This window comes from Poeciliopsis prolifica, unplaced genomic scaffold (genome assembly GCF_027474105.1).
Source record: "Poeciliopsis prolifica strain line A6 unplaced genomic scaffold, Auburn_PproV2 SCAFFOLD102, whole genome shotgun sequence".
Lineage (NCBI taxonomy): Eukaryota > Metazoa > Chordata > Actinopteri > Cyprinodontiformes > Poeciliidae > Poeciliopsis > Poeciliopsis prolifica.
Window position 1 is genome coordinate 521,175 of NW_026562477.1, and position 26,745 is coordinate 547,919.

Consider the following 26,745-nt stretch of genomic DNA (forward strand, 5'->3'; position numbering starts at 1 on the left):
TTCCAACGACTGACTTCCAGCAAATCAACCAACCGACAGAAGATTTAACGCCACGAATGGCAGCAACAACAAACAAGATATCGACGCTGCAAACGACCCTGGACATCAGGAAGACGGAGTTTCACCCCGAGATGGAGGAATGGACGTAGAAATGTGTCTGTGTTTCGTACCTCTGGTAAGGCAGAGACTCAGCAACAGGTGTTTGAAGGCGACGCTTTTCTGCAATTGTTTCCTTCTGCATTTATTTTATTCAGAAAAGCCAAAAACCACCACAAGCCCACTTACATTTGTTTTTTATTCTTTGGAAAGCTGAGGAAGTTCTTTGAATTTCCATCAACCTTTTCTACTTAAATATCTCAAAATACACATAAAAAAGGAACCTTGGTGGAGACACAGCCAATGACTGAAAGCAGATTCCTGACTTCAAAACTCAGTGACTGAAGAACAACTGAGGCACTGAGGGTCAGTTGCAGCAGTGAAGCTCATACCAAATACTTCACCTCTTCTGGAAGAGGAAGACTCAAGAGCATACTGAAGAGAACAGCTGAAGCCCGGTGGCGACTTTTCTTCTTCTGGGATTGGAAATTTGTGGAGCTGGATGGAAGAAAATGCCGTCATTGAACCTTAAAACAAGCCAAAGCTTTTCTCAAAGTCCAGGTTTTGGTCGGGATCTGGAGGATGTTGGAGGCGCCATCATGGCCGCCTGACCAGGATTTTATGCTAAATCTCTGAAACACAAAACCATCCCAGGATGTTGGAGCTGCTGTCCGGCTGAACATTGTGTTGGCAGTATGTCATAGCAACAGAAAGTTGAGCTCATGCTCAACATACAGGCCTAAATAATGTTGCTGTGTTGAGTGATGTGTTCACTGCTAACAGTTGTAGCTGCATGAAGCTGACAGATAAAGAACATTAACAAAAAGATCCCAAAGGGAGGAAACGGGAAAGCAGCAGAGGAAGGGATCCAGAGCATTACACATTTCCAAGCAGAAAACAAAATGACGGCTTCAGACGGAGAACAAAGAAACCCGACGGTGCATCTATACTCAGGCTGTGGCAATTCAGCAGCTAATGAGCTGCAGGAAATAAAGACAACTAAAGTTTAGGTGAAGGAGACAACAGAAAATAAAATGACAGCTTTGCAGATTCTTTTCTGTTATTTTAGGTTTACTAGGCTGTTTTTAAATAAATGAGCTGCCATGAATAAAGTAGCTTCATTTTAATGCCATTAAGGTTGATTTTTCCTTCCAAAAATAACTTCTTTTAGTCATTCTGATGGTTTAAATGATGATTCTGCTTTGATGATTCCTGCAGGTTTGAAATCGAGATGATATCTGTCATTAAGGCCGTCCAGTCATTTTGATAAAAAGCTGCGGCGACTTCGCCTGAACTCAACAGAACCTTTTCACAAATGAAAATAGAACCAGCCAAACTATCAAACACTTCAACATTGTCTGTATTTTTAGCTTTGGTTCTGTGATGCAGAAAGATGATCCATTTTCTTAAAGCTGTGTGAATCTTTGACTCTGTGCATCGTGTTTTTATCTATAATTAGTGGATGTTGCTTTTCTCCTTGTACTGGTTCTGTTCCACTCGGTCCGCCGGGAAACGGGTTTCACCTCAACAATGTCGTCCTTTCAACACAGAACAGAGACCACACCAAAGGATGGAGCTGATGTACAAAAATACATTTATTTCAAACAATTTCAAAATGACAGTTTCCTTACTGTAGAAATATTAAAATAAGGATGGAACAGGACTTTACTAATGATGCATGCATCATAGCTTTTTTTGTGCACTGAAGAACATTACAATGCTTTCGCCTCCTGGAAAAAAAAAACACAATTGCAACAAATCGCTGAAGGTAACATTTGCCTCGTCTGGGGATCCGCTGTTCACGGCATAAAGAGCCTTTTGGGTTGTTGGGGGAAACTTCCAGTGATAAAAGTTGAGATATTTTCACTGGTGACATTTTTAATGTACTATTCTGTTCAAACTCAAAAGCGAAGCTCAGACCCTTAGAGCAGATTTATTTCCATTCCCTCACGCTGCAGATCCGGCTTCACAGCAGAACAGAAAGAAAAATGATGCCTGAGCTGATCAAATGTTTTCCTTTCATATTTAAAGGACTCACACAACCGTGCATTAACTGCATTATTGTTCACAGCTGAACTGATCATTGGTTGAGTTTTAAACTACTTAAGATACATTTTTGGCACTTTATATTTTTCTCCTTTATAATCAGTTTTAATGGAGTTTTTCTGTTTTCCAAACAAAATCTGGAACTGAAAACATTCATTGGTTCATTTGCTTCTAAATCCTTAAGGATGTTGTTTTATTTCCACCAATTTGAATGGAAAACTATTTTTAATAAAGTTTTTATCCAAAAATCTTTGACATATTTACTGGCCTTGAGAGAAAAGCAATGGGTAAGAAGGAGAAGCCACTGGTGCAACAACTTATGGGTCCGTTTCCAAATGAAAAATGACTTGTTCAAAATCTCGGACCACTTCATCTTCACCAACTGTTTGTTGATCCCACATCTGAAAAATTCAGACTTTTCCAAGAATCCGAGTTTCCAGGTTTTCCTGCACATCCAGAGTTTCCTGGATTCCTCAACAATAAGACTGCAAGTTTATTTAATGCTGCAGGCGTCATGCAGCCGAACACACACTGCGTTTACAAAACTTCATTAACTGTAAACGCTGCAGTTCAACACGTTGGCATCATGAAGCATCCCGGGACTTTTGCACATGTGGCTCTTCCCTGCAGCATTTTACACCAGCATCAACACTAACTTTACTTCCTGATTCCCAAAGTTTCTTTTCTCCTCATCTCATTTGATGAAAGCTGCAATAAAAAGTATCCAAACAAGCCTCAGCTCTGTGAATACAATAAAGCTGGAAATGATCTTTGTTCTGTATGCAGGAACAAGCATCAGTCCTGTTTGGTTAATGCTGACAGCCTCTATATCTCTGCTGCTGAGTACTCTCTTCTTCTCTAGATGTTTACATGAGCTGGTGGGGAAGCAGTGCATGCTGGGATCTTGGGCTTAGCTGTCCAGCGTTCTCTCATTACAGTCACAGTGCAACTCTGCCTTATTTCAAATCATACTAGCAGGATTCAGCTGCATTAATACATCGACTGCTCTGCTCTCCTGTCATTGAAGGAAACCTGGTGGAGTTCAGCAAAAAGAAAATACAAATGATTTGATCTGTTCTGGTTCTAAAACCATTTCATTCTTCTGACCTTCCACTAAAACACAGCTGGACGTGTCACAAAAACACTGTTTTTCTGAAGGTGCCCTAAACACACCTTAAAAAAACAGAAAACTGGGAGCTGAGGTTCAGTGGATCCCCGGTACCAGAGAGGGTTTGGTACCAGAGAGGGTTTGGTACCAGAGAGGGTTTGGTACCAGACAGGGTTTGGTACCAGACAGGGTTTGGTACCAGAGAGGGTTTGGTACCAGAGAGGGTTTGGTACCAGACAGGGTTTGGTACCAGAGAGGGTTTGGTACCAGAGAGGGTTTGGTACCAGAGAGGGTTTGGTACCAGAGAGGGTTTGGTACCAGAGAGGGTTTGGTACCAGAGAGGGTTTGGTACCAGAGAGGGTTTAAGGGAGGCTGGATTTTATTGCTTTACAAATAACAGCTAAATAAACAGAACAACTGAGCAGAATAGAGAGAATTTATTAGTTATTAAATCCTGATTATATTTTATGAGCTCATTTACATAAAGCATTGTTAGTTTTAGTTTATTAGATGAACTTTAATCTTTATATAGAAACTTTAATCTCAACATTTTCTCTTCATTGCTGATTTGACACCTTCAGTTTTTCCTCCCATGCAGATCATGAAGCTTCATCAAAACACATTATTATTGTCCATCTGTTAAATTGGCACAATAGAAATGTTTGATAGTCTGGGTAATGACTTTCATCAACCATCATTTTTTGAGTTAGAACAAAATATTTTCTGCACATTATGAAAACGTCAGAGTTTTTTCCAAAGTTGCTCTAAAATACTGTGAACTGCAGATCCAGTCTCCACAAATCAGGACATTCAGAGGCAAAATGTGATGCAATGATGCCAGTAGCTATTAATGTTTGGTTCAAAGACACTCATCTAGTTAAATGTCTGGTTATCTCGAGTATATTTCTACTGAAAATATAAATATATCATACACGATCCCCCTCATGTTGATCCGTCTCGTTTTGTTTGCAGAGTAAATCTGTTAACGCAGCTGAACATCAGCAGATCGACCCGTTTCAACAGCAACCGAAGACGACGAAAGCAGAACAGAACCGGGCCCGATCCGACTGGGCTTCCACCAATGTTTAGAAAAGAACTATTTACAACACTTGCTTATCTACAAAACAGAAACCGTGTCCTCAGTGGGAACATGCACAAGTCAAGGACGTCAGCAAAGCAAAATGTTTCTCCGTCAGTCTGACGTTTCAAACACCTTCAAAAACAAACCGCCGTCAGATCTGATGCCGTCCGGCGCCATGAGAACACCAGCATGTAGAAAGGATATTTACATGTAACAGAATAAAAGATAATACTATACATTTCAGTAATATTCCCTGTTTCATTGAAGACTGACAATATAGTCTACATTTAGGCAGAAATGATTTTCAAAGCAAACATCTCAGGAAACGTACAGAACTTATCCACAGAAGATAATTCCCTCAGCAGATGAATGGAGCGTTTACATCCACGGAAACCCAAAAGTCTCGCTGCAGAGATCGCATCGCTGCATTGGATGTTGCCCAACGAGACATCCATGCAAGTCTGTATAAATGAGGCCTTTTAGAAAAACTATTAACATCAGTTGTGTTTAGAATTACAAAACAGAAATGGAGAAGAACCCCGGACACCGTGACACTCGCTCTGCACACAAACTCCAGCTTCTACACGCTGGTACAGTTTGGGATCTCCCTTGTGCTCTCGCAGGCGTTTCCGACTCCTCCTGGGCAGAAAACACACAATTAATCAGATGAAGAACCGCAGACAGTTCAATAGTGTGACTTTCCAGAACAGAGGATTATTTTGACATCGTAATTAATTGCTAATCACAAAGATCTGTGGCTGGAACAACAAAATGCCCACTGACTATAATAATTATAGAAAAAGTTCTCAAATAATCACACACTTCATTGTACATTTTTCCAGTCTTTTGTTGATAACTAAAGAAAACAAAGAGTAGTGTTTACAAAAGCAGGCTGTGAATCTAATATTTTGACAACTCAACAGATTAGTTAAGGAACATGAAACAAAAACAACATCAAGGATTTATTATGAAGAGCGTTTTGATTTATGACTCCAGAAGCCCAGTGAAACTGTCTGATGCCCCTTATCAGGTCGTTTCAGATCCGACTGAGAGAAAAGACATTTAAACTGATTTATAACAAACATTCAATAAATTATTTCATGATTTGTCCTTTTGCATTCAGCCATGCAAAATCTGAATATAATCTGCAAAACTGTGAAACGTAACAAAATGTCTCTGACAACCCTAAAAGAAATGCTAAAGTAAAGCAGATGCAGACAGACACGGACTTGGACTAGGCCACCTTCCTCCATCACCCTGTGGTCCAGTTCTGATGATGGACCCATCGATGGTTCTTCTGTGAGACGACGGGTCACAGACTGGTCTCCAGCTGTGCAGCTCCTTAGGGATGAATTGTGAATTCTGACCTCTTCCCATCTGAACCAGTATGATCTTCTTCACTCATTTATTGACCATCCAGTCCAAGAAAACCTGACCAGAGCTGCATTTTGCTCTGATCCAGTCGTCCAGCAAACTTCCTCAAATCCCCAAATTTTCCTGCTTTGAGCTTCAACTGGGAAGTAAAATTCCTTTAATGCGCCAGCAGTAGAGTCCGTTTCTCTTTAGACCCTTTGCTGACTTGGAAAGTTTTAAGCTCAGTTTCTCCCAAATGTACTTTTTCCTGATAAATTACTAATTTACTTGTCTTTTTTGTAAACCTTCAGTTGAACAAAGTTCAACATCGGTGTTGTAGTTTTGTTTGTCGACTGTTAAGAATGAATCTAGTAGTTAAACGTTTTCCTTTTTTCCCCAAAATAACTTACAGGTTCTGGAGTTTAGCCAGAAACATTTATAGTTAAATGACTTTTAAAAATACCACTAAATATCATGTTAGCTTTAGCATCAGTGGAGCTAATATTTGCGACCAGAGATTTAGGTTTAGCAAAACTAACTTATTAGCTAGCAGTGCCCACCAGTGTCTGCTACCCACTAAAGAAGAGATAACTAATGTTACTTACAGATGACTAATGTAACTCAGAGATAACTAATGTAACTCAGAGATAACTAATGTTACTTACAGATAACTAATGTTACTTACTTCAATTTCCCTAAACACCAGATCATTCATATCCGTTTCTAGCAAGGCTTCACATTAAACTCCATGCTTATTTTTTCAGCCTGTTTAGCTTCGTTTTCTCTGAGAAGAGGAAATGGCTCCATGTCTGTGATGACTGAGCTGAATCACATGCAGCCTGCAGACTGACAGCTGGAAGCAGTTTCTCCAGACAAAACAGTGATTGCTCCCATCGTTTGACTTTGACTTACTCTTGACCCGGGCATCCAGCTCCTTCTCCATGAGCTCTTTGGATGCTGTGAATTCGCTCAGAGTGATTTTGGGCGTGTTGTCGCCCTGACCGACCGAGCCGATCATCTCCTGCTCCTTCTCCTGGTTCACCTCGGCGTAAATGTTGATCCAAGGTATTTTTCTACGGATTGGAAAGGGAAGACTCAGTCAGTCGTTTCTGTTGCATAAGAAGTGATTACTGTGACATCCAATCATCTGTTTATGCAGAAGCTCATTTCAAAGAGAGCAACTTTGTCTGCTAAAGCAAATATTTGCATTCCAAGGTTAAAATCATCTTCAACGTAATTACATTTCTGTAATTTATTTATGTGGAAATAACAGTAACATTGGAACTCTGCATAATTTACATCTCATATATTTTTGTTCAAACTCTATCCAATTTATTTCTAATTACTCTTCATTCCAGTTATTAATTGCTCTGGTTTGTCGACTGCATGATTCCCTAAAAAAATATTTTCTCTGAGTGACAAGAGAAATGACAAATCCATAATTAATGACAGAGTATTCCAGTGTTTTCATATTCCCACTGAGTTTTCAAAATAATCACTTTGAGGAAGAAATAATTTATTCAGCAAATAAAAGCAAACTCTGCATATCAAACCACTTAAGAGTTATTTTTTCTGCTATTTTATGGCTGATTGCACGCCTGATGCACCGCAGCCATTAAAAAGTAAAGAAAGCGTTTGACTGACATTTTCAGATTCAAAGCATCAAATCTGACTTCAGCTGATTGGTACAGGCCGTGTTAATCTCCTGTCATCAATAATGGAGAACACAGTAAAAGAGCTGGCTGTGATGCTGCTGCGTCTGCAGCAGGTGGATGTAATCAGAAAGTCCAGAACCTCTTAAACTTGTAGATGAGGAAGACGGCGAGGCCCAGGAACACCACAGAGAGGAGCATGAGCATCGCCGAGCTGCTGTGTCTGGGACTGGAGTCCACCAGCGGCGCTGTGGACACACACAGGGACGCAGCTGAGGAAGAGGAGTCATCTTCATCTCACTTCACACTCGTATCAGCAGGTGCAAAACCCGATATCAGAAATCTAACACCTAAATCTGGTCACGACGCCGAGACTAAAATAACAACAATAATAACAATGAAAATGGTTTTAAGGAAAAGATCCAAACACAGAAGAAAATAATAAAAAATATGTGTAATAGTTATACTGGGATTCTCATTTCAGTGGGAGCAGAGTAAGTTTCATGTTAGCACCTTTAAGCACCGTATGCAGAGTTCAGGATGAGTTTAAAAGATTTGGGAACTTTTCTGTATTTAACTTTAACTGTGGATTACAGAAGATACAACGTGAAGTCAAACTGCAAACAATTATTTCGCTTGATGTTCACATGCATAAAGACTCCAGACTTCAGCTGAGATGGAGATTTTTAGGTCGGCATCAGAACTGGATGAAGCTTTCACACCGACCCAAATGGACCGGACTTTCTGCACAAACAGGCTGGAGTTTGATGAAAGCAGAATAAACCTTGTTGGTGGGAAGGAGACATATTGCTCTGCTTGTGCTTTGAATTTAACGACTTTTTGGGCTTATCTCAAAATTCACCATGCAAACATAAAGTTTCCATCACAATTTATATGGAGAATGACTTTTTGGTATAAACAACAACTAAGTGGAATAAAATACAGTGCCCAGCAAGGAAGGTGGCGGTGCTTTATAGAAAACACAGAAGCATTTCTTCTTCTCTGTTTACTGCTCCTTAAATGATGTAGCTTAATTGGATGAGAGGTTTTCCTTAAAAACATTCTCTCTTCCCATGTGTCCTCAGCTAATTTGCATGGCAATAAGCCATTAAGTCGCTGGGATTTATTTTAATATCTGGAACATCTGAAGGTGTAGCAGCATGAAATTGTTTCTGAGCAGGTGACAACAGCAGGAAATTCACACTTTTCAGCTGGATTTGAAATGCTTTCATGCACAGTTATTTCATACAGGAACCCATTTGCACTTTAGAATATTAATATCACTGTGCATAGTTTATCTCACAAAGCACCCTCATTAAATTCCTCTCATTGTTTCCATGTCTGCAGGAATGTTTGCCTCCTCTGTCATTCACGGGGAAATAACGCCATTTCCACGGCTGCCAGGTTCTCCTGAGACCCGCGACTCGGAGATGGAAGTGCTGGTGGTGGCGACCTTTGTCGCGCCGCTTGAAGGCTTTTCAGACCTTTTCTTGGGAGGTGAAATATAAAGAAGGATCCAGCTGGGTACAGCACCAATGTCATTAGAGTTGCAGCACACTGCAGGAGTATCTGACTGCTAAAGCTGTGCACTTTGAGCTCCAGAGTCAGAAATAGTGTGGCTAATAAAACCAGCCAGGGAAAGAATACAATGTGTGTTTGTCTAGTAGAAAGGGACAGGAGGCTCAGAGAAGCTTTAGCTCGATAAAACGTAGAGCTTTCTAGTCCAGCTGTGCCGTTTAAAGTCTCTTTGTCTCCATGAATCTCACAGATTGCACTGAAGGGTCAAAACTGTCAACCAGTTTTCTCCTTTCAAGCAGTTAACAACTTCTCAATTCCATCTCTGCCCTCAAATTGTACACTGTTCCTTCTCAAGGACTAAATAATCAACATAATTATACTCAGTGTAACACTCATTTTGTGGTTGGATGGCTGTATAAGAAATGGAACAGATGTTCAGCTTTTGATGGGAGGCATAAAAGATCCCTCGTCTCAAGGAGCTCCACTTAAAACCCGGCTCCTCCCACACTCCCCTGTGTTCCCGCGCCTTTCCGATGGAAGCCGACTGGAAGGAATTTTAATTGGCAGACCAAAGAAAAATTTCTTGTTGTCAAAACACGGTTATTACCATTCGCTTTTCTCCACACTCCCACAACAGAAATTGCTAAAATGAATTAACGGCTGTCAGAGGATAACATTACTGCTGACAACTTAATGACGGGATAGGAAGCAGGGAGAGAAACCTTCCTCCTCACCGAGCGTTAGCTGCGTGTTGTAGACGATGACTCTGACGCCAGGCTTCAGCTCAAACTCCACCAGGTTTTGGTTCAGTGCGCTCACGATGACGCTGGACGCCTGTTGGGGAGCAAACAGAAGACATTTACATGCTGAAGCCTAAATCTGACTGTTTCCATTCATTTCTGAACGGCCAGGTGATGCCAACCTTCTCCAGCTCCTCCTCGCTCTTTTTCCTCCCCTCTGATTGGTTCTTGTTGGGTAACAGAAAGAGTTCTGCAGCCGTTGGGACGCCTGGAAAAACGGCGACCAAGAGCTGATCCTCTGGGAAGTCCGACACCTGGTGGATGTAGAAATATTTCATTACATAGCCTACACAAATAATGCAGCTCATGACAAAGAGGTGAAAAGGTCGGCAGATAAACGAACCCATAATAGACAACAACGAGTCAATCAGGCAAATTTCATGAAACGTGAAGGACGAGAGGCTCAGTGGAAAACCTGCTCTGGTTTCTGCCTGCTGACAAAGTTTCTAACTTTAATGAGAAGAACAATTTACTTACTGGTGGCTAACAACAGACATTGAAACAGTTAAACAGTTTAAATAAATTATGATACTCAATTTCTTCCCTTTTAGGAACACTGAAACATTTCAGTGTGACTGAAATGTTTCACAGCATTTCAAACAAGCTTATGTTTCATAAGAAGAATGTGAACATTTTCATCTTTCAGTCCAATAAACTAAATTTAACTGGGTGCTTTTACACAGAAACAGAAAACATCACATTCAAGTCTGATGACGTCGAATTCATTTCAGTCACATTCACTCTCAGTCCAACACAAGCATCCAATTTGACTCGCTATAAGAAGAATCAAACCGTCACATTCCCCAAATCAATCAGATTGTTTATCCCAAAATAAAGCAGCAAAAAGCAGAAGAGCTGTGATGACGAGTTCGACTCCAGAGACGAGAATATCCACCATGTTGTCCAGGGCAACAGGACAGGCAGAGATTTCAGTGACATTTTGGGAAAACTACTTTACAAATATTTCAATATTTGATCTGATTTAGATCTGGAAACAGAGACTATTAAAAGCAATGATAATAAAAACATACATTTCAACGTTTCTTTAAATTGTGTGGCAGCATTGAAGACAATCCTCTAATTAAGATGTTAAAGGATTATTTCTGAAGCTCTAAATATTAATACTGAGTTATTCTGGAGGCCAGATGAAGTTTGGCTCGGCCTCAGCTGCAGGATCTCAGCTGCAGGATCTCAGCTGCAGGATCTCAGCTGCAGGATCTCAGCTGCAGAATCTCAGCTGCAGGATCTCAGCTGCAGGATCTCAGCTGCAGGATCTCAGCAGGCCTCACTCTGCTGGTTCTAACAGAACCAACAGTCCACAGCTTTAAAACTGGACTTTCCCATCCGATCAGGGCACCATGCTGGAATTACCCGAGGTTCTGACACAGACCTGTTCTTTAAAGGCTGACTTCATGCCGAATGGCTGGATTTGTTGTTGGCCATTGGCAGCATAATGCTTCTCATTAATGGTACTGGTTGGTTTACCTCCTTAAAACGTGGTGAGACCAGAATATTCAGAGGAAAACCTCAGGGTATATGGATTGAAACTCTGATCATAACTTAAACATACTAATCAGCATCCAGACCCAAAATGTGATTTTGTTCATCATTCCTATGTCTACATATCACACAACCATTATGAGATGGTTTTAATGTTGTGCTGGTTTTGAACTGGTTGTTTTCTGGTGTTACAAACTCCACAAAGAGCTTTTCACATTTCCTCTCTCACTGCATGTTTTTTTCTAAATAAAAGCAAAGCTTAGCAAACTAAATCTTTCTACAGACCCTCCAGGAACCTTGAATGTTTTATTGTATTTCTAGAATGGACATGATGATGATTTAAATGACGTTCAGCAGAGAGAATCTGAGCTGCAATACATTCAAGTTGTTTTTCTTCTCAGAATGTTTGTCAACAGGATAAATATTGATTATGTTTCCAATAGAAACAGCCTATGACTCCATCCCACACATACGGGTTTATGGAACATTAAAGACAATTCTTGATAATAATTCACAGAGTTTTAATTAGTAACTAGACATAAACGTGACACTTTAGTTTGCACAGTTTTTTATATTTTTAAAGATATATTTTATATTTAATGTTTGAAAGAGAACTTTCAGGTTTGAATTACATGTTTTAGATTCCATTCATTCCTCTATTTAGACAAACATTATAGTTCTGGACTGAGGCGAAAGGTTGAGAATCAAGAGTAAATGTTTTCTGTACTGGTTTCCAGAGCAGCATTTCATGAAGCGCTTAGCATTTAACAAGTTTACAGAGTCAATGGGAGAGACAACCTGTGTGGCAATCATTCTTCATTTTACAGCCTGCCATGTTTTGATGTGGTTTCTGTGGCCGGGGCGACGATAGCGCCCATACAGTCAAAGTACATCAATTACCAGGCCCAGAAATCACTATTGGAGCACCAAAGTATTGGACAAATGATGGCCACAGGCACGTCTCGCAATGAGAAAAGGAGTAGTGAAGGGAGTGATAAAGTGAATCAATGACAAAAGAGGCAACGGCCCCTGAAAAAAAATCAATGCCCTTGAACCATGTTTACACTGGTGCAATCAGTCATTAGTTTAAACATATGGTGGGTTCATCTGGAGTGCTCCCTTTTTTGATGCGCCGCAAATTTAGTGCTGGACACAAAGATTGGAGGAGAAAAAGACGAGACGGGTTCCACACGGAGGACAAGGTCACTCACTGAAGTAAGAACACAACAGTCTCAAGGTTTGAAGCTTTATATAAGAAAACATTTATAAATCGGGATATTAAATAGAAGACATTTTTTTAAATGCGATACTAATAAATGATAAATCTGAAGACGTCAGTCCATTGTTCAAAGTCCCTTAGAGCTTCTAGATCATCTCCAATGTTCACTGTTCATCATCTCTGAAAGTCACCAGCATTTGCAAATAAGCAACAAACCCAAATGTCTTTGTTTCATTTGGGTTTGTTGCATGATGATCCTGCAGAATCATAAACATGGGCAACACAGAAATTCATGCCAGTATCATCCACCTCTGTCCTAGTCAAAGCTGCTGGCTGAACTTTAATCATGACAAACTCTCTTTCCTCTTTCATCCTTTAAGTTCACCAAACCGGCTTAGAGTTTTCCTGTTCAAATGTTTTTCTCTCCAAGATAAAGCTGCTAAAGCGTCGACTACTGCCATTAACTTTGTCATGTTCCTGAACACGGAACCAGAACTTTGGTTTCTCTGGTCCGTCGTCTCAAACACCCAGTCAGACATGCAGGACCTGGTTCTGGTTCTGCTGCAGGTTTCTTCTTGTTAAGAAACGGTCTTTTCTCTCTTTTCTCTGTACATGCACACAGTTTTAATAAAGCCAACATGTCTGCATTAGAAGTATTTTTTTATGCGTCTGATGTCCACTTTTTCTGGGAAACCAAATTCTGGAATTTCATTAATATAAAAAAAAATAGTTTACAATATATTGCTGTGTGTAAAAGTTTAATCTATGAGTTGAATTACTGAAATAAATGAACTTTTCAATGAAATTTAAATTTCTTGAAATGAACACATATATAAATGTGTTAGCCATTAGGATTAAATAGGATCAGTTTTTTAATAAACCTGCATCAGCTGGATGTTCCTCCAGGCCTGTGGGCCAGCAACAGTAAGAGGCTCCACTAGACTGATGGGCTGCATTAACCTTGGAGTGAAGATGTGGGGGAGTGCCAATATTGCAGACGGCATGAGGCTGAGCTGTGAGAAATGTTGATGGAAATTGTGAGGGAGGCAGCTGCAGACAGGGAGAGTGGAATGAAAATCTTTATGACTTCAAATGTGATCAGGACCAGCAGTGGTACTGAAAGGAGCCCAGGTGAAGAGCGCAAAATCTCTACTTTAAAGACCTCAGCAGGGACGTTTATCTGAACCACGTGTCCGTTTAATGGAAACTGCCTTTAATTTTTGGTTTTTTACATTGTTCTCCGTGTTTTGATGATGTTTACTGTGCCGTGGCGCCATCAGGCAAGGAGAGCTCAACCAGAACAGAACAGAGGAAAAATAAACCCTGCTGTCAACACTTGGACAATATGTTTGCCTGGAAATGAACTTGATGTCAGCTGCCGTCATATAAGCAGATGTGAGCAGATAGAGAGGAGCTGATATCAAACTGTGACAGGATATTGTCAGAGGATAAAAAACAAACAAAAGCGACGATTCAGCCAACAGCGTAATCTAATAAAACCCATTTTCACCTGCTGCTTCCTTCTAATATTTCACTGCAACATGGACTCTGAGGTTATTTGTACTGCATGCGCTACAAGTGAGAAAAAAATGAACATAAAACAGACAAAATATTCTTTGGTTTATTTTTACAGGTTTTATTTCAAAACTGGCATAAAACCAAAAATTGTGAGTTGCAGCACATTTATTAATAACCTCCAAATTCCTGCAGTCTGAAACACATTCACAGGAATCTTTTTTAACTCTTTGCCATTTGTAATTTCTTTTCATTCATGTTATTGGGACACAATAACTTGAGTCCTGGATCTTTCTCTGGGTCAGCAGAGAGGCGTCTCATCAACCTTTTGTCTAAGGAAAAGCCCAGACGCTCTGCAGAAGAAATTTATTTCAGCCGCTTGTACCTACAGGGTAGGAAAACAGTTCGACCAGTAAATCAAGATCTTTGCCTTTTGACTCAGCTCTGTCTTCTCTACGACAGACTGGTACTTTGGACCCTGCAGCAATTGACCAGATAATCTCCTGCTCAGTTTTTCCATCATTCATGAACAAACCCTGAGAAACTGAAACTCTTCCACTTGGTGGCAGGACGTCTTCCCCGACCCAGAGAAACAATCGTCTTGGATTCGGAGGAATCAGCCCTCATGCTATCTGCTTCCCATTTGGCTGCAAACTGATCAAATGAAAGTTGAAGACAACAGAACCCATCAGAGACCCGATCCTGAGGCTATTAAAATGGATCCTCTCAACGCCTTCGCTGCACTTCAATTCTGTCCATAAATCAGTGACAAAAAGCAACCGTAGTCACAGTCCATCCTGATGAGTCCGAACGCATCGCTTCACCAAAGGCTTCTCATCTCCACAGGGAAGTATGAGAATGGAGAGTAGGATTTCTCTACACCTGATTTTGGGCATTTTAATAGTCAGGACATTTTCAGGAGAGGAGCTGAAGAAAATTTAAAGTGGACTTTTTTACAAAAAACTTTTTGTTTTGTTTCATAAGCCCAAAAAAATATGTTACTGTATCTTACAGTTGCTCTAAAACTCTGCATGCAGTTTGTGAAATGACAAAAATAACCCAGTGGAGTAAATATAATGCTGTCTGTATCAAACACAACAAATTCTCATTCATGTTTCTGCAGCATAATGAGATACCTGCAACAAGACAAACACAAGAGCGACGCTTGTGCTCTGAACGTAGTCTGGTGTAGGTGGGAACTGCAATGTGCAGGAAGACGGAGACTTGACATGATAGAATGTGACAGAGCTCATTGTGCAGGGAAGGAATCTCTGCAAGACCTTCACTCCTGCATGCACAGTTTTCATTGTGTACTTATTTATGTTCCAATTCATTCTCAGTAAAAAAAATTAAAACATTTATTTTAAGTGGTAATCCAGAACTCTTTAAACTTACTCATTTAATTGTCAAATATCATTTCTATAACGCTAATGTAACATTTTTCAGGTCTGACATCAAAATTATTGTGCTTCTGTGACTATGAGGAGAAATGTTTTTAGGTTCGACTTCATGTCTGCATCAGGTCTCATTTAATCTGAATTTGATGTGAAACAAGTGTAACAGCTGAAAATCAGAATTCAGAAATGATGAAAGAAGCTTCTGTCACTGAAGTGGATCACATCCCAATCCCAATCTCAATCCCAATCCCACCACTCTTGGTTCCGACTGCACATCCAGACAGACGTCCAGACAATGCTCCACAAACGCCATCGCTATTGTTTTCTGTTTATTGGCTTCCCTCGTCCTGCAGTGATTTTGTGACAAAACTGTCGACTCTCATTGCTGAATATGAAATCGATTCACAGCGGCGTCCATATTGCTTCCATAAACAGAGCGCTGCTGTTTACGTCAGTGGTCATCTTCTGCACATGTGCAGCGCTTTGGCGTCATAAACAGAGACTGAATGACTGAATTTAAGCACTAGCATGAATGACCACACAAAACACAAAATAATCAGATTTGAGCAGCCAGACCTTCTGTTTGAACGTAGAAATGGTTGCTGCATGAATTACAAGCTGGATGCACAGAAACCAATTAAAGGAGCTGGATGAAAAGTTGAATGTGATTTTTGGGGGTATCAGGTTCGCATCTCCTGCTGTCATTATGAGCCTCCTCCCTCCAACTGCAGCTGTAAAGCTCAATCTGCTGCTAAGATGCCTTCAAGCACCACCATCAAATACATCCAGCTATTCATGAGCTGTGAATAGGGAGATGAGTGGCACTTAACAATGATAGGCCACCTACACACACACATACACACACACACACACACACTTGATGCTCTTCAACAATCGAGCTCACACACACACACAATATGTGTGTCAATGACAGGAATCGTTACTCTTAGCTCTCCACCAAAACCCCTTGTGCCCCAAGTTCTGGAATAATTTCATTGGAGAATTTTGAAATTAAGGAACTGGAGTCATCATGAAGCCATCAAGGGAGAGAAGGAAAGCAGAGGCGTCTTCACACCTGTCTGATGATGAATCGTAGGGTGGCCCGAGGGTGTTCACTCGTCGCTTCGCTGAGTGTTGGGCAGGAAAGGAGGTTTGGGAGATAATTGTGAAATAGGAAGCCGAGACAGAGGACGGATCGCAGAGGCAGAGACGGACTGAAGGGAAGTCAAGATGAAAATCACTCACTTGTAGCAGAGCCTTCTTAATTACTCTCCCCACATCCTGCCTCCACTCGGGTATGTCGGGGTTGAACTCGTCCAAGTTCGGGGAGAAAGATAAAAGCAGAGATTTGAAGAATTCTGTGGAGGAACGATGTGGGAGAATCAGCCATTAGTTCACAGCCATCTGAGGCCTTTATTCTCAGACAGCTGCGCCAAAATGCCATTCTGCTCAAGTTGAGTTTTCAGGTACTTAACACTTGATGAGAAAAAGAGCCCCCCCCACTGCTCCTCCCTTTGGAGCGAATGAACTTCCTGATAATTAGAAAATGTTCCAGTTTCAATCCAATCTGTCTGCTGCTAATAAATCGCTGCATTTCACAGACACTCCCTTCTATCCAAATGAAATTAAAACACAAACTCTGAAATTTCCAACTGTAAATGTGACAGATTTCATTAATGTGTGAGCTTTCGCTTTGGAAACAGTCATTGTTAAATTTACCTGCGCAGAACATCTAAAAACAGAAAAGCTCTTAGAGTTGTTCTTGGCTGGAGTTGCAGACAGAAACTGACCTTTGACCGCGATGCTCTTGGTGTCCTGCAGGATGGCGTTAGCTGCCGCCACCTGAACTGTGATGCTGTGCATTCCCTCACTCCTGAAGGTGTATGAGATACTTCCATCCAACGTTATCACCGGCTGCAAGGACAAAGACAAAACCTCTGAATAAACCTGCAGCCTCTCAACATCTTCCATTATGTCACATTACAAACACAAATGTTCTCATTTTGTTGTTCTTTGATTTTTGTGCAGCTCTTCAGGCAGCGGCTATGTTGCTTTAAGAGTGATAGAAATAAAGCAGTGGTGCAACAGACGTTTTGTGGGAGTGTAAAATTGTGAAAATGATTACAAAATGATTAGAAATGGAACTGTGTTTTCCAGGCACAAAGTGCCACTTTATGGCACAATCCAGGAACTATGTTGCCTTTATTTGCCATAGAAATGCTCAAAGTTTAACAAACTGTGCAGAAGGGTGACTCCATCCTCTCTCCGGGTTCAGATGTTGGATTGATCAGAGCTTTGGAAAATGTTCATCACTTTAGAACCAAGCCTGCTTTAAGCTTCACATAATAAACAACTTTATTTAGGGGTAGCAGAGGCTGAATACAAATGGACAGCAGGCTTTTATTTGAAAACCAAATTTAACATGAAAAAATGAGAATGTTTTAAAAAGAAGCATAACTTCAGTCTTAAAGAACATCTTGAAAACAGCTGTTTCAACATACTTGTATTAAAATTGCACACATTAAAATGTTTGTTTTGTCATCATCATTTTCGAGGATTAATTTTTTGATGCAGCCTCCGCCGGTGTCTGAGTGTCGCCATGGAGAAGTTACCTCTGTGTTGTTGCCAAGCCACCAGAAGTAGGTGACAGTGCGTGATTGGCTGGGCAGGACCACCGCTGTGATGTTCACCTCCTTGTTTCTGATCACCACGAAGGGAGCAAGGAGCTGGACGTGCTCCACCGGACCTGGCGCAGGAAACAGACAGACAGCGGTGAGAGCAACTTCCCCATTCAGACTCAGAGCGTCTGAGTGGAGATCACAGCCCCCAAACACGCCGCGCCGTGGAGGTTATTGCAGGAGACTCAACACCTCAAATCCTCCGCGCTTTGATTTGACAGGTAGCCGTTTCTGCTTTTATTTCTCAGCCCAAAGTTCTGCACCTGAGGTGAAACCATAAATAATCCAGAGGTGTGAAAGCGGCTGTGAGTCTGCACGTGTTGGAGGAAGCCGTCAGATTGTCCGGGTTGTTTTTACCTTGTCTTGTCAGAGGCATTGTGGGATATGATCTGCCCTGTGCCGCCATTCTGAGAGCAGTATAAATAAGTCAGGAAAATGGATGGAAGCAAACATTTTGAGAGCAATTATATCAACCTTACGTCATGCGCAGATGGACTCAGGGTGCTTTTACACAAAGTGATGGATGGACTGTCTAACCTTTTAGATTATTTACTGGATGCAGACGTCTCTGGGATGTTTTACATGATTTCATGATTAGACAGAAACCTATTTTATGTCAACTGACTTCTCAGGGTTCCTAGAAACTCTGCTTGTTACATCAAACAGTAACGAAGAATTTACCTGATCGAATGGATCCGGATCAATGCTGCACAGTTTATTTGTAGCGTGGCCTGGATTCACAGGCTGAACCCAGCAGTTATTTGATCTTTTCATTAAAGGAGCTAATATTTGTCAAAAGGTTGTTTTATACATTTTCCAGATACATAGTTCTCTTATAGCATAATCAGCGTTGTCACCTTCAGTTCTAATAAAAATGCTGCGTCTTTCAAACATGAATTAAAACAAAGACACTCTGCCTTCAGGGTCATCATAACATGCTCCTCCGTCATCCCATTTGCAATCGTTCCTATGATGAGCTCAGCAGACAGAGTTCCACCAAGTTTGCTAACTGCTGCTGCTGCTAGTCTAGAGGAGATGAAAGGGGGAGGGGCGCAGTGCTGGGGATGCGTCTTTGTTCAACTGGAGCAGTAGTGCCCAAAGTGGGTCCTGGAGGACCTGCTGCAGGGCCAGGACCTCCATGTTTTCGTCTGTCTCTGTTTTAACGCACCTGGATCAAATGGTGGCTCATTAGAGGCCTAAGAAGAACATCAACATGCTGAGGATGTTGTTTCTACCAGCAGGGTCAGGATCCATCCCTCCATGACTTGCTTTGGACATCCCTGAACCAGATGTTGTTAAATCAACTTGATGTTCATCGATTTCAAAAAGTTGAAAGTAAAAGTATTTTCTTGTTGATTTTGTTTGTATTTTCAAGGCAGCAGGAGAGCGATCATTTCACCTGCTACAAACCACTTTGAAATGTTTTACTGGTTATCTCTGCAGATCCCACACATCTTGGACACAAACTGTTTAGAGATGGTTTTGTCCTGTTTTTGTGACAGCACTGCTGCTTATTTTCATAAAATAGTGTGAATCTGTTGAAGCGATCCACCCCGGTGTCTCAAATTAAACCTGTCGAACAACACGGCTCCTGCTTGTCAAAACTCTGCAGGCATAACATGGTGACAGCAGAAACTCCCCACTAATTCACAGGCAACGTTGATTCTGTTGGCGCCAAAATAAAATAATCATCAGGTATTTTTGACATGATATCTTTGGGGTGACGCCACGAACCTCCCTGCTAGCAGAACCGGAGGGAGCCGCCAGAACTCACAGCTGCTTTCCACTAATCTCCGGATGAACTTTCCTGCTGTGGACAGATGCAACACGCTGCCTGCACGGTCGGCCGCTAACCGCATCGGTTTGTGTGTCGCTGTGGCCTGGCTGCTCGCCTGGCTCACACTCATCCTCTTTAGCCAGAACTAATCTTTATCCCCACTATGAGATGCTTGGTGTGTCTTCACGCTCGGGTTTGCTCTTCCGTTTAAATGGGAGAAGATGAAAAAGTCATTTGGCATTCAATATGTCGAGATGAGAAACGGCTGCAGGTTTTGGCATTTCTCCCTGAAGGTATCACAGCCGCTTGTGAGACCAAAACCTAGCTGAATTTACAGCTGTCAGAAATGTATTAATACAGAGCGCAGTGACCCACGAGGACAGCAGAGGTTAAACCAGACTGGATTGAACGAATCAGGGAAACAATAACATGACAAAGAGACAATTTAACACTTACTGAAAGCAGCTTGTATAATTCCCTCTGAGTGCTAAAATGATCCTTTTTTCCATTGAGTCTGAGTGGAGCTGCGAAGCATGACAATTGTGTAATTTGTTTTGTTTGCTGCTGTGTGAAAACCTGCTTCTGCTTTAAATTAGCTATTGTTCTAGATCTGGATCCTGATAAAAGTCATTACCTGTGCTGGCCTTGAAGGCCTCCCTCTCAGATTGCTTCCCGCCTCACGAAAACATCTTATAAGCAAGTTTGTTATGACCTTTTTTGTTAATAGCTGCTGATTCATCCTCCATAACCGCCTGTATCATTCTGTAACTTTATTCTTCAATAAATTCAGCTTGGATCAACAGTGTTATTGATCTGCAGTTACTTTAGCAAACAGAAGACTCATGAAATATAATGAGGAAAAGACGATGATGAAGCTGCAGGTCAAATGTGTGGAGAATCTGTGAGTTATTCATTTGTGATTTCATATAAAAGACCAAAAAATAAGTGCAAAATTAGGATGACAAAAATCTGGAAAGTATGCATGCATTTAAATAAAGGTGAGAACGTAAATCATATTGTCTTTTATTTTTCCTGTTAAGTTGCTCGAGAACAAAATTCTAATTTTCAACAATGAAAAATATGCAAAAAGACTCTTAAAGAGGTTAGTGTTGAGTGTACAGTGAGACTTATGTTAGAAAATATATATAGCTGATGTTGCATTGATGTTGGATTGATGGAGGGTTGATGGAGGGTTGATGGAGGGTTGATGGAGGGTTGATGGAGGGTTGATGGAGGGTTGATGTTGGATTGATGGAGGGTTGATGGAGGGTTGATGGAGGGTTGATGGAGGGTTGATGTTGGATTGATGGAGGGTTGATGGAGGGTTGATGGAGGGTTGATGGAGGGTTGATGTTGGATTGATGGAGGGTTGATGTTGGATTGATGGAGGGTTGATGTTGGATTGATGGAGGGTTGATGGAGGGTTGATGGAGGGTTGATGGAGGGTTGATGGAGGGTTGATGTTGGATTGATGGAGGGTTGATGGAGGGTTGATGGAGGGTTGATGGAGGGTTGATGGTGAGCTTCCCCAGGGCCTCCACCACTTGGTTCTCGTTTCTGGGGGAAACTAAAATAATGCATGATGCTTTGTGTAGAGGAAGACTGGCTCTGCACATCATACTGAGCCCACAATTTCTATACTGTAATGGTGGTAAGGTGTTGCATTCAAGCAGGCCTAAATGCATATGCACACCGCACTTTTCAGATTTAGTTTCCCTTCCTTCTCTTGAAGCGTGTCGTTGTAAAGTACGCTCGGTATTCTGTGAACACTCACATGTGACATGCAGGTACAACGTAGTGCTGTCGGAGCCCAGCGTGTTCTCTGCCAGCGCCGTGACCCGGAATATTCCCGCTGACTTGTAGACGTGTTTGATGCCCTCCTCCGTCCAGCTCAGGTTGGAGTAGGAGACCGCTGTGCCATCGCCAAAGTCCAGCTGGATGTTTGTCCTCAAAGAGTCTCCCTGAGACACAGCAGAGCAAAGATGGTTTTCCTCTGAAAGAACTGTTCTGAAACATGAAGTTTAAGACAGATTTAAAGGTATCGCTGAGTGCATGACTTCATTTGAGCTGCTTGGACTCAAAAATCCACATAAAACATAACAAAAGTGATGCTGCTTTAATCTGATGGGAAGACCTGAGCTCAAAATGCGGCACCTATCTGGTACAACACATCATAAAGACACAATGGGTCAACACCAGATTACAATAACATCAAATATGTTTGAAAGGGTTTAAGAAATATAGCCTCTAAAAGCGTCGTATTGTCTCTGTCTCTTAGCTGATTGCCTTTTAAAATTTCACCATAAATCATCCACAATGCATTATGTTTTGGCCAACATTAGAAAAGTCAAACAGCCACAGAGAAAGTGAAAAAAAAAATCAGTTTTGTCATCTTCAGGGAGTTTCTGCACAGAAACAAATTTGATCTTTCAACCATTACAAGAAATACCAACAAACAGAAGCATAACATCTAACGAAGGAGAAACAAAACTGAACTGAACTCTAACTGAGCATTTCTGCATCAACAGGAACAGGAAGTGATTTCAGGCTACGGCGTTTTGGTTTGAAGCAGCTTTAGATCCAAGAGATGATGAAACGGAGGAAGACATGTCAGAGCTACAGCTTCATTAGGAACGCTGATGTCAAATTAAAACGGGAGAATCTTTCTGTTAGACTGAAGATTATTTACAACAAAACACTTTTTACATTAATGTTACAACATGTAAAATCGTCCATAAACACACAGCTGATTGGTCGTCGAGGATATTTGTGTTCTTAATGTTTTTGTTGTCCTCTAATCGGCTTCAGGCCAAAATGTATTTTACAAAAAGTTAAGTACTGAGTAACTGATCATGCTGGCCACCGACGCAACAAGCCTTTGTTACTCAAAGAATACATAAAAGATCAAAACCTGCACATTTTTCTGCAATATTTAAATTAATATTACGGCTCTATGTCTTCATATTATCACCTGTTCATATCGTCAAACCACTGATGTGTTAAATGATACATTTTGTTTCTTGTGCAGCTGATTTGTAGATAAGTTGTGTTGTGTGTGAAAGAAAGGATTATTTTATTTTCCCAAGCTGTTTTTGGTGTTTGCCTCCTGCTGCAGGATGAACCCCAGCAGCCAGTTGACCTCTCAGACTGTCAGAGCTCCACCTTAACGCTGTTGGGACTCTTCATTTGTATCGATTAGAAGAGCAGATCCACCGGAGAACACAAAAACAAACCTCTGGAACCTGATACTTTATTAAGTGGATGAACAGAACAGGAAGCGGCTCAGCTTCCTGGGTTTGACACTGTATTGTTGGGAACCATAAAAAGCTGGCACCCAAACAAGACCCTGGCTTGGTGGCACTGATGCCAGTCAGCTCTGTTCAGCATCTGTGGCGCATCCTGTGTTTAGCGCCTATATGAGCCATCCTGGGATTCACTCATCTGCATCAAAGTGACGCTGACCCGGCTCCCTGAAATGTCACTCTTTGTTTCCACGAGTCTCCAAGGGCTGCGTGGATCCAAACACATGGCGGCGCGCAGCCTTGAGGCTGGAACATGGCCGCTGGTTCCCAGTGACAGCAGCGCAGTGGGCGCTGACAGGATTTGGAAACACGAGGCCAGCATTTGTTAAGGTGTTAGACCTGCACCTACGGTGTCAATGTGATGTGTGACAACAAAAGAACAAATGTTCTGCTTATATCTGCTGCAGGCAGACCTCATAACACGAATCTCTGCAGCAAAGGTCACTGCAAAAATAAGCCAGCGGTTAGCCAAGACACAGAAAAATGGATGCAGCTGGGTTTTTTAAGAATATTCTAATTTTCCATCATTAAATGCTGGATAGGTTCATGTGTTTCATACACACAGCTGGGTGAGGCTCAGATCAGGAGGGGGAAACGCTCCGTCATTTTCAAACAGGATGTTAAAGAAAACTTTACTGGGTAGAAACCAACAAACATTTCTCAGCTCATCTCAAACGATCTACAAGGAATTTGATTTCAGCATCAAATGCTCAGGAAATAGACAAAGTACAAATGAATCTGTTTTTGAAATAAAATATTAATTTAACAGACTTTGTTTTATGAAAATATGAAAAATAAGGTATTTTGTGGTTGTGCACAGATGCTTATTTTTTTTCATAAAGTAAATGAGCTTTTGCTGTGACTCAGTCTGAACGGTGCTAGCGATCAGCTCCAGCAGCACCTGGTTCCGGTCGGGCCTTGCAGCCTGAATGTGATGTAAACAGCCTGAAAGCCCAAATGCTTTCAGGCTGTTTACATCTTTAGACTCACTGGTTCAACTGACGGTCCATTAACACGAATAAAAATTAAACAAGTCCAAGTACCTCTAATAAAAAAATAAATATCCTTCTGGTAAAATAAGTCGGGGTGAGTCATCCAAAGCTGAGATTTCACAGATCCTGAAAATGAACTCAGTGGTTAATATTTTAGCTGGAACCTTCAGTCGCCTGGTGAGGCTGTCATGTTCAATCACAGAGTTCGTCTGTGGAAAAAAATCCTCCTGGTTTCCCACTGAGGCAAAATCTCACTTCACTAAATGACATCATGTGCAAAACAACTGCAGAACATTTTCTCCCAAATGTGGCTATGCTAAAAAATAAATCAACGCCAGGATGAGGCGACAGAAACACGAAGCAGAGAGTGAAGTCAAGGCAGCAGCAACATCATTTCAGTTTGGTGATGTTATCAGACGTTTGACAAAAGGTTCCACCACACTTTTTCGATCTGAGGCCATGACTTTGACTAGGCCGTTGCAGACATGCACCGTACATGGAGATCATTTGATCTAACAGAAACGTTGTTGGACTCTTAGAGAAAGCCACATTCAAGCTGCATGCTAAAAGAACCCAGGCCAGGATTTGAAATCCAGTACGTTTTTCTTCTTGGTTTCTTCTGGTAGCAAAACAACATGGCTACCAGCTGCACCAACTGTACATTTAGGAGAAAAAGATACTAGCTGACTTAAAAAATGCAGTTATTAGAGAAAATACAGTCTCTGAAACAGAGAAACCACAAATCATGCCGTCAGTGTCTGCACTCCAACTCAAGCAGAAAGCTGGCAAAGCTTCGCATGTTTCCGATTTGCCAACAGACATGATGCCAAATCTGATTCATTGCAGCTTTGAACCAAAAGAAATGTTTATCCAGTCGAAGCTAAATGAGTGTCACAATCTCATATAATCTCTCCTACCTGCTGTTTTAAAGATGAATCGCTCAGAGCAACTTAAGTTGCTGTATGTTCAGCAATCAAGATCTGGTTTGCAAACATTCAACACAAGCTGCGTTTTAAAGAGACTGGCTTACAGTTTGTTTCACGACACTGTGCAGAATTTCAACTAATGAAGGGATAATGTCCAGTTTGATCTGGTCATTCTGTCCAGTTACATTGTTCCTGATTCACCCTGAAGAGGATCATGACGATTTCTACCAAGGTATGAACAGAAAGATGTGAATGCAGATTTTTTTCCAACAACTTTAAGGACGGCCAGTTATCTGGATGCTCTTCAGATGATCGTAAGAAAATTTCCTGCTGTGTGTGAAGTGTGACCCGGTTCACTCTGATCTGACATCAGGGACATCCAACATGTCAGATCGTCTCGTCTTTAATGTGGTCTCTCTGGTTTTGAAGACTGTCTGATATAAAAGTCTTGCTGTTTGATCCAGATGTTGGTCAGACATGAAGCAAGTACTGGACGTGGTCTGGGTCTGTGGTTGAGATGTCATATTTGTTATTATTTGTCATATTTGTTATTATCTGTCATATATTTGTTATATTTGTCATATTTATTATCTGGTTCAATACAGGAAACTGGACGACATTCCAGCTGGTTGGATTTGGTCAGATGGCATCAGATGATCTCAGTAGAAATAAAGCATCTTGACCGAACTGAGACCTTGAATTTCTTTCCTTAACTATTACAATTTTGTTATTTATAATCATCCAAAATTAAATGCCCCTATTTATCTTTTATTCAAATACAAAATGAATGATTTAGATGAAAAAAGAACAGAAGTGTTTTCCAAAGTCCCATTTAACTGCTTGGTTATGAAGTTTTTCTCCAAAAGGTTCATAGAGGAATTAATTGTGCTCTAAGATGAGCCATAAACATTTAAACGGAGGGAGAAACGGAGGGAGAAACGGAGCGAGTGTCTCCGTCCTCCTGTGTTGGATGCAGAATGAGTTTGTTTGAGCTTTGGTCGATGGAGAATCAGGCATGAGCTCATCTCATTTCTGCCAAGTGGATTCAGATGGAATCCATCTGTGCATGTAAATATTGTGTTGCATAAAAGGGTTCGGAACAAAACAGAAAGCAGAAGACGTGCAGATCTTATTAAATCCCCAAATATGTTTCAGTTTTTTTCCTAATTCTATTTTTAAGTGAACTGAAGAGTCTTCTTTTCATGAAATATTTAGAACCATTTTCTTTCCCTAAGAAATACAGCCATCTCCAGGTTCATGAATATAAATTAAAACTTTGAATTCATCAAGAGAATTTTCTCAAATAAGTCTGAAGCCACAAAGATCCATCTGCCCGTCCTCCCCAGTTCACCTCCCAGAGGTCTCTATTACAGAAAGACAACCAGCATCAGTTCTGAACTCGTCCTGCTGATACAGAACCAGAACCTGAACACGCTCCCAGGAGAACGGTGGCAGAAAACACTCCCAAATCCTGCAGCTCAGACCAGCTGAGTGAGTGAGAGGCGTGGAAACGGTTTCCTGGTGACCGGGCAGCCTGACTGAGCGCAGCGTCTCTCACTTGCTAACAGGGTCTCTGGTGGGGTCTGTTATTTCTGCTCGTGGCTCAGAGCTGCTGCTTGGTGTGGGCGATGTGCAGGGAACGGACCGAGCTCATGGCAGAGAGCAGCAACTCTCCGAGAAACCAGCAGACATTACTGCAGCTCCAGTCTGTGCGCCTCCGGGTTCTGCCAGCAGAACGATGCATGCATGACTCCGTCACACACCTCTGCCTCAGACTCGGCTCCG

General features: G+C 41.4%; 1 protein-coding gene across 3 annotated transcripts in view; it reads right to left on the minus strand.

Moving 5' to 3' along the window:
* Positions 1-1,667: 1,667 nt before the first annotated feature.
* Positions 1,668-26,745, minus strand: part of sorcs3a (sortilin related VPS10 domain containing receptor 3a) — a 189,612-nt gene continuing 164,534 nt past the window's right edge. For 2 of the 3 annotated variants that reach the window (XM_055023514.1, XM_055023516.1), the window contains exons 19-27: positions 21,515-21,701; positions 17,898-18,031; positions 17,076-17,199; positions 16,531-16,643; positions 9,777-9,908; positions 9,589-9,688; positions 7,479-7,584; positions 6,597-6,757; positions 1,668-4,970 (exon numbers count right to left, since the gene is read on the minus strand). In XM_055023514.1, the coding sequence (XP_054879489.1) occupies positions 4,912-4,970; positions 6,597-6,757; positions 7,479-7,584; positions 9,589-9,688; positions 9,777-9,908; positions 16,531-16,643; positions 17,076-17,199; positions 17,898-18,031; positions 21,515-21,701 (1,116 nt within the window). In that variant the 3' untranslated portion in view covers positions 1,668-4,911. The remainder of the gene's footprint in view (positions 4,971-6,596; positions 6,758-7,478; positions 7,585-9,588; positions 9,689-9,776; positions 9,909-16,530; positions 16,644-17,075; positions 17,200-17,897; positions 18,032-21,514; positions 21,702-26,745) is intronic. The other variant, XM_055023515.1, reaches the window with a different exon arrangement.